Source organism: Phascolarctos cinereus, unplaced genomic scaffold, assembly GCF_003287225.1.
Source record: "Phascolarctos cinereus isolate Bilbo 61053 unplaced genomic scaffold, phaCin_HiC Scaffold_4;HRSCAF=312, whole genome shotgun sequence".
Taxonomy (NCBI): Eukaryota; Metazoa; Chordata; class Mammalia; order Diprotodontia; family Phascolarctidae; genus Phascolarctos; species Phascolarctos cinereus.
Window position 1 is genome coordinate 717,932,955 of NW_027555847.1, and position 12,629 is coordinate 717,945,583.

At 45.1% G+C, this 12,629-nt stretch overlaps 1 protein-coding gene across 8 annotated transcripts in view; it reads left to right on the top strand.

Moving 5' to 3' along the window:
* The window catches only part of NF2 (NF2, moesin-ezrin-radixin like (MERLIN) tumor suppressor), a 128,270-nt gene that overhangs the window by 61,948 nt on the left and 53,693 nt on the right, over positions 1-12,629 (top strand). For 6 of the 8 annotated variants that reach the window (XM_078154403.1, XM_020996401.2, XM_020996402.2 and 3 more), the window contains exons 5-7: positions 10,038-10,106; positions 11,065-11,147; positions 11,982-12,057. The exons of 1 other annotated variant lie outside the window; for it this stretch is intronic. In XM_078154403.1, the coding sequence (XP_078010529.1) occupies positions 10,038-10,106; positions 11,065-11,147; positions 11,982-12,057 (228 nt within the window). The remainder of the gene's footprint in view (positions 1-10,037; positions 10,107-11,064; positions 11,148-11,981; positions 12,058-12,629) is intronic. One more of the 8 variants, XM_020996400.2, reaches the window with a different exon arrangement.

Here is a 12,629-nt window from a genome sequence, read left to right on the forward strand (position 1 = left end):
CACATTCTGCTGCCTGAAGTCCTGTTCTTGGGCCCTCTCTTCTCTCAGGATTCTCCATCCAGATTTTCTCTCCAAGGCCCCCGCCTCCAGCTAACTTCATCTTAACTCCCTTTGTCCTCTTCTAGTCTTCTTTTGGGTTTTGTTTTCTGCCCTTAGAATGACACCGTCCTTCTTTCTGCTTGGATTTGTGTTCCAGTGCTTAGCACAGTGCCTGGCATAGAGTAAGTGCTTAACAAATGCTGATTGCCTTGACTTGACTCTCTGTGTTGGTGACCTCATCAGCTTTAACAGATCTATAGATCCAGCCCCACTCTCTCCCCCTGAGTTTCACTTCTACGTTCTCAACTGCTTGTTAGTCATTTCAAACTGGATGTCTCAGAGGCAAATGCTCGTCACTTTAAATGCCCTCCTCTTCCAAACTTACCTATTTCTGTAAGAGGTGTCAGCATTCTCACAAGGCTCCCAGGTTCACAGCCTTGCTATTATCCTTGACTCTTAACCCTCCTTCATTCCACAGTGGCCAAACCCTCAAAGTCCTGCTGTTTCTATCACCGCCCTCCCACATCTCCCCCGCTCTCCAGTCCCACAGCCACCACCCTCATTCAGGCCCTTATTACTTCCCACCTGGATCATCCCAGTAGATCCTGATTTGTCTCCTGCCTCATCTCTCTCCTCTCCAGTCCATGCTCCGCACAACTGCCAAAATAATTGTTTTTAAAGTGCAGATCTTATCAGATTGCTCTGCTGTTCATTCACGTTTAGTGATTCCCTTAGCCTCTAGAGTAAAATGTAAACTCCTCTCTTTCCAGCCTCCTTCCTTATACATGCCTTTTCTTCCTGCACTTTATGATCTTGACAGCATCTTCCATTCCCCCCAGGTGACACTCCTCCTTCTGCCTGTGCCCACGTTCAGAATGTACTCCCTTCTGTCCTCTGTCTCCAAGAGTTACTCTCTTCCTTTTCAGAGGGCAACTCAAGCACCATCTTCTACATGAAGCATTTCTGATTGTCCTTCCTCCTTGTCCTTCCTTGGATTTATTCTTCTTATATTTATTCTGTGTATACTTATATAAGGTAAGCTCTAAGATTAGGGATTGGTTTTTTCTTTGTAGCCTGGTGCCTGGCACATAACAGATACTTAATAAATACTTGAGTGATTAATTGAAGGACCCCAAACACTTACATTGTTCACAGAAAATGAAATACTAACTATGTAGAGCAGAGGTTCCAAAACTTATTTGGCCAACTGCCCCCTTTTAAAAAAAAATTTACTCAGTGCCCCCTGGAAATCTACTTTCTTTAACCCTTTAATGGTTTTTAAAAAAAATTATATATATAAATATATTTATATATAAATATAAATTTTTAAAAGATGATACATTTAATAATCTTAAATTTAATAATTTGTTGTAAATTTTTTTCCCTACATTGAAATTTTGATGATGCGGTATTGCATCATGTAAACATGTAGTATCATATTACATGCATTACAGGTCATAACATGTACATATTCCTGCTGATGCATGCTGGACTTCCTGACAATGAGCGACATGCTTGTCTGCCAACACTTGCTTGTTAAGACCTGTCGGTGGTCTTGACCACTGATCCGTTATAACTTGCATTTTGTGTGTTTATTTGGAAAATAGTGTCATCATTATGCCTTTAACTCTGTTACACAACAGATAAAATACACATGAATGTTTTTAAAATTTTTCTTATCTTCTTTTCTTATGCTTCTACCACCCCTTTATTTTTATTCAATGCCCCCCCCAGTTGTACCCGAGGCTACTACCACCCCCCCTGGATCATTCTAGCACCCCCTGGGGGCGGTATCACCCACTGTGGGAAGCTCTGATAGAGAATAATTTCTGATAAGAAAGAACTGATACCTGGGGAGATCAGGATTGAGTTTCTGTAGGTTCTGGAACTTGGGTTGAGCTTTGAAAGGAGCTAGGGATGATAAGAGATGGGTATAATATGGAAAAGGTGAGGACGTTCCAGGCCCAGGGGATAGCTGATGGTGAGTCCCAGAGAAGGGCGGTGGGATGGCAAAGAGGCTGCAGAGAGTGCATGAAGAGAGGAATGTTCAGTAAGCAGCCACATGGGGAAGGCTGTTAGTGCCCAGCCAGAGCACTTTCTACTCTAGCCTAGAAGCAGTTGGGGGTCATTAGAGCCTCCTGAGCAGGGAAGTGACCTGCTCTGACCTGTGCTTTAGGAATATCAGTGTAAGAGCTGTGAGCCAGGAGGGACCAGATGCCAGCACACCAATTAGGAGGCTGTTGAGAAAGTGCAGGTGAGAGCAGGAGGTGACAGTGTGAGTGAACAGAAGAGGACAGATTCAGGATGTTGGGGAAGTGGAACTGAAGACTTGGCAGCTGAAGAGCTGACCATGGTACTGAAGTGTGGTACCCTGCACAGAGAGAAGGATGTTAGCAACAGAGGAGGGCTTTGGGGGAAAAGATGATGATCTTAGTTTTATCTGTGCTGATTTTGAGATGCCCTATGGACATCCCTTTGGCTTGTCCGTTTTAACTTCACCATCATCATGCCAGCTTTTTCTGCCAGCTGCACTGCTTGGTTTTGACTCCACCATCTTCATGCTCTGTGCTGGGTACTCCCCTCCCCCTCGCTTTCTTTGTGGGTTGTCTTCCCCCATTAGATTGGAAGCTCCCTGAGGGCAGGGATCTTCTTTTTTTCTCATATGTGTCCCCAACACATAGCACAGTGCCTGGAACACAGTAGGTGCTTAATTAATGTTGATTGTATTGTTTGTCCAAAAGGCAGTTGGGGATGTGGGGCTAAAGTTTAGAGGAGAAAGTGAGGCTAAATGTTTAGGTAATCTTCTTTATAAAGATGATGATTGAATCCATGGAGATTGATGACATCATTGAGAGAAAGTGTAGAGAGAAAAGAGGAGATGACCTGGCAAAGGAGGTCAAGAGGGAGGGGCCGGACTGGTGGGAAGAGAACTGAGATCATGAAAACCCAGGAAGGAGAATGTTTCTGAGAGGGTGGGGGACGGCCGGGCTGCCCTGCCAAATGCTGCTTGGAGGGAGCAGTTTCTCTTGAGTGATATGGGCTGACATGGTCTGAAGCCAGGTCACAGCAGGCTGAGAAGTGACTGGAAGTGGGAAAGTGAAGGCAAGGAGATTGATTAACCAGATTTTTTAGGAGTTTGGCTTGAAAGGGAGGAGAGCTGAAGGGGTGTAAGGGTGTAAGAGTGGAGAAGATCTGGGCATTTCTCTTAAGCTGTAGGGAAGGGATCAGTGGATACAGAAAGGTTGGAAATTGGGGTGAAGGTGAGAGTAATTGGAGAGGCAAGCTTATGGAGAAGCAGAGGGGGTGGGATCAAAGGCAGTAGTAGAGGGCTTGGCCTTTGCAAGAGGAAGGACCACCTCTTCATCAGAGACTGGAGGAGAGAAAGAGAGTGGGGCATGATGTCAAAGCAGTTTGAATTATAGAGTTGGGGGGAAGAGAGAATCCATGAAGGAGAGCCTCAGTTCTTTTAGCCAAGTATGAGGTAAAACATTTGCTGAGAGTGAAGAGGAGGGGGTTGCTGTGTAGGTGGTTTGAGGAGAGAAGAGAAAGCTTTAACAAATGTTGAAAGTAGAGAAGAGAGTTGATCAGAAATCATGTGTGCTTTGGGGTGCAGCTGTGAAGGCTCACCTGAGAGCGTGCTCCCTGAGTTGTAGTCGGTCTGTCCTGGCATCTGACTTCCTTCTCTGTGTTCGGCTGCGCTTGGGGCCACGAATCCGGGTTTGGTCGATTGGCCGTAGCCAGCCAGTCAATAAATGGTGGGACAAGGGAGTCAGCGGTTGAGGATGGTGTGAAGTTAAGCATCTCTTTGCACCCCATACTCTTGTTGGTAACCGTTAGTCTCCCCCCATAGCAGGCCGTCTTCCACACCGCTACCAGAATGATCTTCATGATGCTGCCCTGCTCAGGAGCACTTGTGTGTTCTCTGCCTCCTGGAGAGAGGACTTCTTAGTCTAGCAGTGAAGGCCTCCACCAGACTTTCTGAGCCTCGTTTCCCATTCCTGCCTTTGTGCATTCCCCCTTCTGCCCACACTGAGCTCTCTTGAGCTCTCTCCTGCCAGTCCCCCATCCCGGGACAGATGCCCTCCTTGTGTCTTCTCAGGGTCATCTGTGGGTGCTCCTTGGTCTGAGACGCTTTCCCTAAGCTCCCCGGGGAGATGTGTGCTTGTTTTCTTTCCTCAGATTGTCCTAGATTTCTTGCACCCCTCCTTTGTTCTCATCCCACCTAGCTCTGTGTTATTACACTTTGCTCCTGATGTGCTTCTTGGGCCCCTGCTCAGTAGCATGTTGGCTTCTTTAGGGGAGAAATGGCATTGTTCATCCTTATCCCCCTTGTGCCCCCAGCAGCACCTCGTACACCCTCCTTCTCTGCAGCTTTTAATCTTGAGCCTTGAAATGTGAAGTGACTTGCCCAGGGTCACACAGCCAGGATGTGCCCGAGGTGGTGCTCAAGTCCAGTTCCTCTTGGCTCTTTGAAACTGCCTCTTTATCGGCCGGCCCCGGCTGCCTCTCTGCTCATACGTAGTAGACACTGCCAGATAGTTCTTGACTGCAGCTTTTGACCCATTGGCTTTGTGAAGGAAGTCACATTTGTTGTATCCGTTTCTAAAGGACGGGTAGTCCACACAGAATGACCCTGCATGCCATGGCTTTTGTGGGCTTTCTCTTTTCCCGTGCTCTTAGCTGTGACAGCTTATTACTATTAGTGTGTCTGCTTTGGACCCTCATCACTTAGCCTTTTCTTCTCTTCTCTTCAATGTGCTTTGAGATTAGAAATCAGTTTGCTAAGCCTCTCAGGACTTTATGAATGAAGCTGTGAGGAACTCTGTGGTGAATCAAGTATGTGAACTCACCTCACTGGGCTCTTGTGGTGAAAGTGCTTTTGTAAATCTTGAGATGCTTTCTGCATGTGGACTGTAACTGAGCTATTGTTGTGGACTTGGGGGTCTTCAGTGTGGGCTGCCCAAAGACCTTCTTCCTTCACCTTGGTTCTCACATTGTTCCACTTAGTCGGTTTCTGGATATATGACCTCCAAATCAGAGAGAGACTGCTATAGCAAGATAATACACTGTTTAAAAAGGAGGGTTTCCAGCGTTTGACAGCCTCGAGAACACAGATTACTTGGAAAAGAACGACCTCTTTGCCCAGAGTTGCCGGGAAAACTGGAAAGCATTTGGCAGAAATTAAAGTTAGGCCAACAGCTTATACCATGCACCAGTCACACAATCAAAATGTACACAAGACCTGAACTTTAAAGGTTATCCCCCCCCAAAAAAAAAGGAATCAGACCAGGTATCTTGCATCTAGCTATAGTGAGGAGGAGAATTCTTGGCCAAACAAGATAAAAGAGATTATTTAGAATATATGAAACTGAAAATTGAAAAGCTTTTACATGAATAAAATCAACATAACTAGCATTATAAAAGAAGTAGTCACTTGGAGGAAAAAAATCTTTACATCAGATATCTTTGACAAGAATCTCAAGTATATTTGACCAAAAGGATTAGTGATCAAAGGATCATATGAACAAACACTTCTCAAAAGAAGAATTGTAAACTATTAATAACTGCAAGAAATGTGTTCTAAATCAGTAGTAAAAAATGCAAATCAAAGCAGCCCTGGAGTTTTAGATCACAAATTGACCACACCTGGTAAATTGGCAAAACTGACCAAAGATAGTCATCACTGTTGGATGAGGGGTGGACCACTAAATTGATTCAACCATTCTGGCAAGCAGTTTGGAATTAGGCTAAGAAGTAATTTAAACGTCTGTGTTTTCTGACCCCGAGGAAAGGAGGGAGGGAGGAAGTGAGCATTTAGTATAGTATCTGCCGTGTGCCAGGCACTGTGCTAGGACTTTACAAATAATCTCATTTAATCCTCACAACGGTCCAGTGAGGTAGGGAATATTATTATGCTCATTTTACAGCTGAGGAAATGGAGGCAAACAGAGGTTAAATAACTTGACCAGGGTCATGTAGCTAGGAATATCGGAGGCTAAATTTGAACTCGGGGCTTCCTGCCACCAGGCCCAGCACTCTGCATCACCTAACTGCCTCTAGGCATGTGCCTCAGGAAGTTGGTGATTAAAAAAAAATTCCCATAACTATAATATTTAGAGCAGCACCTCCTTATAGTAACAAAGAGCTAGAGCAGGCCTGCACAACCTGCAGCATGCCAAAGATTTCCTCTACATACAAAGTCTGTTTTCCTCTCCATTTTCCACAGGCATCTGAAATCCTTGGTGTGCCACAGAAGCAGCCATGGGCCGCAGGCTGTGCAGGCCTGAACTAGACTCAGAGGAGATACTCATTGAGTGGGAAATGACTATGTGGTGCATGAACGGGGCGGGTTATTATTACACTGTGAGAAATGAGGAGCACAGAGAAGCACGGGGAGACATAAGCAACGCAGAATCGGGTCAGTGATGTACACTGGTGACAATGAAGTCAGTGGAAAGAACAGGAACAAAATCAAAAGCGAAGGCTGTGCAGCGGCCATCCATCAATTGTCTCTAATTCATCCCGGAAATATCTCTTGTGCAGCATGACCAGTGTTTGTTCATGTGTCGTCTCCCCCGGTAGACTGTGAGCTGCCTGAGAGCAGGGTCTGTCTTTGCCATTCTCTGTATCTCCAGTGCTTACTTAGCTCTGTGCCCAGCACGCAGCAGGTACTTAATGAGATATTTATTGAATGAAAGAGTCAACTTGACTTCAAAGAAGAGAGATGAGAGTTTGCATTTGCATTTTGCATTCTGAATTGCTTTTTTCCCCCTCTTTTGAATTTTTTATTTTAAAGGTTAGGGTTTTTTTTTTTTGAAAGTAAGGAGCTTATGTTAGGAAATTAATATAATGTTAAAGCCAAAAGATCAGTTTGAAGTTTTAAAAGGAAAAAGAAAAAGAATGGGTTTTTGCTGCTAATGTTCTTCCTCTCAAGAAGACTGTAAGGTTTTGTTTTTGACATTTAGCCCTCTCTGGTCTGATACTTACTTTTCCTAGACTTCCTATTTTCTTCATTCCGATGAATGGTCCAATAGTTCAACAAATAATTTTTTCTGATACATATATTATATCCACAGCTTAGCTATTATTGGTTTGCAGGTATAAATTTTCCTATGGTATAGACTTTATACAGAATTAAATATTTTTTACATTGAAAAAAATGAGAAGAAAAAGTAAATGTACTTTAGTAAAAAGAAAAACTAAAATTACAGATATAACTCAAAAGAAATAATTCTCAAAACAGTATAATTTGCCCTTGCCTTGGTCTATTAACACAGTTCACAAGTGTTTATTTATTTAGTTTGGCAAGGTAATTGAGGTTGTGACTTGCCCAGGGTCACACAGCTAGTAAGTATCAAATGTCTGATGCCAGATTTGAACTCGGGTCCTCCTGACTCCTGGGCTGGTGCTCCATTCACTGTGCCACCTAGCTGCTCCCTAAGTGTTTATTACACTCCCTGTGACTTAATCATTCTTTTGGTTGGAGCATGTGGTCACCAAACCATGCAAGGTGAGATGTAGAAAGGATCTGAGCAGCTATCTGGGTACTTCATCTCAAGTGACAGGGACCCATCTCCTCAGGCAAAGCCTGAGCCAGTTTTCCCTGATGCTGAACCTGCTGGCCTATTTGCCCCTGGTCCTGCCTCTGGGGCAGACAGAAAAAGTCTGGTCCTTCCCCTGCCATGTGACCACCCTGGGCATATCTGAAGGCATCTCATAGGTCCCACATGAGTCTTCCCTTCTCTGGGGCAAATATTCCCAATTCTTCAGTTGATCCCCCCTGTGTCACAGACTCAAGACCCTTGATCATCCTGGTGACCCTCCTCTGGACGTTTTCTAGCTTATTGCTGTTCTTAAGCTGTGGCACCCAGACCCTTTGTCTTTGTCTTGCCAGGCCCAGCCCAGCACTTTGCACATAGTAGGTACTTAATGCATGTTTATTCAGTTGAATTGTGGATGTTCTTGAAATCAGCATGGTGTAGTAGAAAGAGTACTATTCTGGGAATTGGGATATCTGAATTTTAGTTCCGATTCTGTCACTTGTTAGTTGTATGACCTCATACAAGACGTCTTCCTCTTTGATAAATGAATGTATCGGACAAGATGATTTCTCAGGCCCTTCCAGCTGGAAAATCCTGCAGTTACATTAAACAGTGAATTCCCTGTTGTACATTTGAGGAATACATCTATTGATTAAAGTGATGTTCACCATAAAACTATGACATTAGGAAAATACCTTGTACACATCTGAAATGCTACATTTAGAAAAAATTTTAGAGAGACCTTTAAAAGCAGAAATATCTATCTCTCCATCAAGGTAGCTTTAATGTTGTACATAGAGCTTATTGAGTGGAGAAGTCACTGTTTTTTTCAGCGCTACCTTTAACTCCTCAGTATTGCTCAGATGTCATGAACTTGATAAATGGGTTGTTTGCCTGGCATTATGGAGAATAATGTGGGTAGTGGGTAGTTAGCCTCATGAGTTTCTTGGACTTAACTTTGCACGAGTGCTTTTGTATTACAACTGTGTTAGCACTGGCTTAATCTTCGTAGATACTGTAGAGGTGTGCCATCCTCCTAAAAAAATAAAGAGGGAGGTGATTGCTGCTGGCCACGTTGTATGTCATAAAGAAGATGCGATAGCGCCTTAACTTTGTTGAACCTTAGATCTTGAAGAGACTTAGGTCCAGTGTGTCCATCCCCCCCTGCTTCTTTTACAGATGAGGAAATTGGACCAGGGAGGGAGATGGATTTGCCCAAGTTTTTGTAGGTAGTAAGCAGGCTCATAAGGTCATAGCTTTAGAGCTGGAAGGCACCTTAGAGGTCATCTAGTCCAATCCTCTCATATTACAAAGGAGAAAACTGAGGCCCAGAAAAGAGAAATTCCATGCTCAAGGTCACGGAGTCAGTGGCAAAGCAAGGCTTGGAATCTAGGCCCTCCGCCTCCAGCTCCAGTGCTCTTTCAGTCTTCACTCAGCAGTTGGTTTATTAATATAGCTGCCTCGTTTTTTGGTGGTGGTGGTGGTAATCTTTGTTCTCCGCCTGAAAGGACAAATGTTTATACAGAGTTTATGATGGAATGCTGAGCTTTGCTGGTTCAGATGAGGTGGTAGGCGGACTTCAACCAACAACCACCCTTGTGAATGCCGGTGGTTTAAAGGCATGGTTTGTTTTATATTCTCCCCCATGCCTCATTTGTAAATAGCGTCAGTTCTGATTTTCTAACTAGCCAAACTTAAGCCTCCTAGGAGAAAAGGAGGATATTTTTTATCATGAAACAAATTTCTCAGTTGTTGTCATGGAATGAATGAATGCAATAAAATGCCTGAGCCCCTAGTTCTGGCTTCTTTATTCATTGACTTGCTTGTAACCTTGAGAAAATCAACTAAACCTTTTATAAGTTTCTTTGTCTCTAAGATGGAAATGACAATACTGACGTTGGGTTTCTTTCTTTCTCTCTCTCTCTCTCTCTCTCTCTCTCTCTCTCTCTCTCTCTCTCTCTCTCTCTTTCTATTTGTAAATGCTCTTCAGGGCTCTTTGGGAAAGGTGTTTAACAACATTATTTTTGTGGCCTCGTAAATAGCCTTCATTCAAGTTATCAACCATTTAGCATTTTTGTGTTGTAAATAGATAATCTTCTTATCTCACATTGTTTCCAACAATTCACACAGCCGTTTCCCACCCCCCCAAGGGAAAAACTAATGTTTTAGCAAAAAGTGCTTTCTTCCAAAGTTAGAAAGGCAGGGTCACCATTTCTGAGCCTTCACACATTCTGATGAGCACATCGCCCATCCCTGTCCCTGTGGGATTTTGCCACTCAGTTCATAGGTAGGATCAGCTTTGCATTCTTAGTTAGGGAGAACAAGCCAGTAACATTTAGATCTTGACTACTGCGATCACAGTGGAAATGCTTTGAGAACGCAGAGAGGGAAGAGGCTGGTGCGGAGCTAAATGTCAGTTACATCGCCGCTCATTTGCTCGCTTTCCTTTCCCTGCAGTACGGCGACTATGACCCCTCTGTTCACAAGCGCGGGTTTTTGGCTCAGGAGGAGCTGCTTCCAAAAAGGGTAAGGAACAGCACCGGCTTTGGAGACGGGCCTCGCAGGCCCGCGTTCTAAGAAAGCACGCCAGAGGCCTCGGATTTTGGGAGGTGCTCTCAGAGTGCTTAGGCATTCTGCATCAGTCTGGGGCACAGAACTTTGAGAACTGGGAGGATCGCGTTTGGCACCTGCTGGCCAGTTGCTTCCAACAGGTTTTTCATGTTGGTTTGGGGATAAAAGGGGTATCTTAGGCAGTGAGTATTGCCCGAAATAGCAGTTGAGGCAAGTGGGATTTTGAAGTTTTCAAGTGGATTCAGGATTAAGCTGTGAGAAGTTTAGATAAGACAGAGTGGGGGGAGGGAAGAATGGTTTTTGAGAGTAAGACTTTGATGCTGCCCCTTCAGTTCACAGACAGCACAGTCATGTTTTGCTGCATCGTGTGTAGTGGGCCTGCTCGGTCTGCATTGCTTAACAAATACCTGCATGTCATTTCCTGTGGCCTTCACCTGTGTGTTCGGTGTTTTCCACCGATGTTGGACAGATGAAGCCAACACTGCGTGCACGTGATTGAAATAAATCACACGCCTGGTCAGGCTTTCGATTGGTGGCGATCCTTTTGGAGGAGAGCTGGTCCCCAGGGATCTCTTCTCCGACATTAGTTCAACTGTGATTTCATTCTCATGGAGGACTCGTTTGCATGAGTGAAGATTGCATTTCCTTCTTGCCTCACAACCCGGAGATGACCTTTTGGGACTTAGCTTACTTCTGGAATGCCAGATACAGAGTCAATACTTGGAGCCTTCCTGGCTTGAGAGAACCTGCCGGAGCCTGCCCACCACGAATCGCCTTCGAGAATCTTGGCACGCCCTCCATGCTCCATGGAGACTCTGGAGCAGGCCTTTTGTAGGGGAGCTCCGCTGAAAGGATCTTTCTGCTTTTATGGTGGTGTGCATGTGTGTACACACATGTGTTTGCTTTTTTCTAGGTAATAAATCTGTATCAGATGACACAGGAGATGTGGGAGGAGAGAATTACCTCCTGGTATGCAGAGCATCGAGGGAGAGCAAGGTGAGCCCCCCAAAGGCACCAGTGTGGTGGATTTCTCCACTGGTCTTTTGGACACGGCTAATTTCCCTGTTCTGTGAGTAAAGAGGATCTGAGCCAGCCTTCCTGGGCTGTAAATAACTTTTCTCGTGACGGTTCCTGCTTTGGACACAGGTCACACTGCGTACTGAGCTGCGTAGATGGAGCTCAGGACGCTTAGTTGTGAGGGGAGCCATACGCCTGGCAGGGCAGCCAGCCCTAGCTGCCTCTCTCTGTCCCTCTTTTGGGTGTTTAACCCGGCTCCTTGAAGGAAAGGAGCAGCTTGTGAAACATGAATTGGAGTCTAGAGTAAGGGTCATCAGATTGAAGCACATGGTAACGTTTTCTTGTGGCTTCTTGTACTCGGATACAGGGATCACTGAGTCTGAGTTACTTAAGACAACGGGGGCACTTGGCTTGAGATGAAGCTTGAATTCTAAGATCCTGGGCTCCTCCCACTGAACCTAGGGTAAATCGGTAGAGAGTACCTGGGAGGCAGATTGTAACTTCACAAAGAGCTTCCTACGGCTAATTCTGCCCAAGACCTTGGCAAAGGGATGAGTTCCCTGTGACCTACCCATTAGGGCACTTGTAGAGAAGATTTATATTTCAGTAGATAGTTGAATTAGACCTTCTCTGAGGTCTCACCTAATTCTAAGAGAGTGTGACTATTGCCCTGCTTTTAATGAGAGTACGAAGGCTTTCTGCATGCAGCCCAAAGTTCATCCGAGACCTTGCCTTTCTCAATGACTCCTGGCAGAATCATCCTTTCCCCTTCTCACTTAGCAGCTCTCTCATCACTTTTCGTTGTCCTCACAGAGATGAAGCTGAAATGGAATATTTGAAGATTGCTCAGGACTTAGAGATGTATGGTGTGAACTACTTTGCAATCCGGGTGAGTTGATGCCTTATCTCCTTATTTGTGCCCAGTAATTCAATCCAGTCAACATTTATGCAGCTCTTGTGACATGGCAGGTACTGTGCTAAGCATCAGGGAAACAATTAATAGAAAGAGGAGGCGGTCCCTGCTCTCAAGTTGCTCATAATCTAAGGAGGGAGATGGCACACCACAGGAATCAGGAGGAGGGAGAGGTATGCCATGGGGTAGCCAGCCAGGGTCATCTCGCTCTGTGTAGTTGAAACCAGGCAGGGAAACAAGCAGAGCAGAAGAGCTGAGAGGCCGGTCTCTGTTCTCTATAAAGGAAGTCATAGAGAGCAGTTTAGTGCTCCACCCTGCAGCCCTTGAGCCAGAAGGGAAGGGAAGCTGAGGGAGGCGGTCCCAGGCTTGAGTTAGCGTCATGGTGGTGAGTTTAGAAGTGATGACCTCATCCTGGGAAGGTCATCTTCTTCCTCGGAGATGAGACTAGAGGCTTGCTGCTTGAGTGTTCTAGGCAGCCGCTGGTACTATCTAGGCAGGATGTGGCGTCAGTGGGAATAGACAGAGGAGGGAGGGAAAGGGAGAGAGCA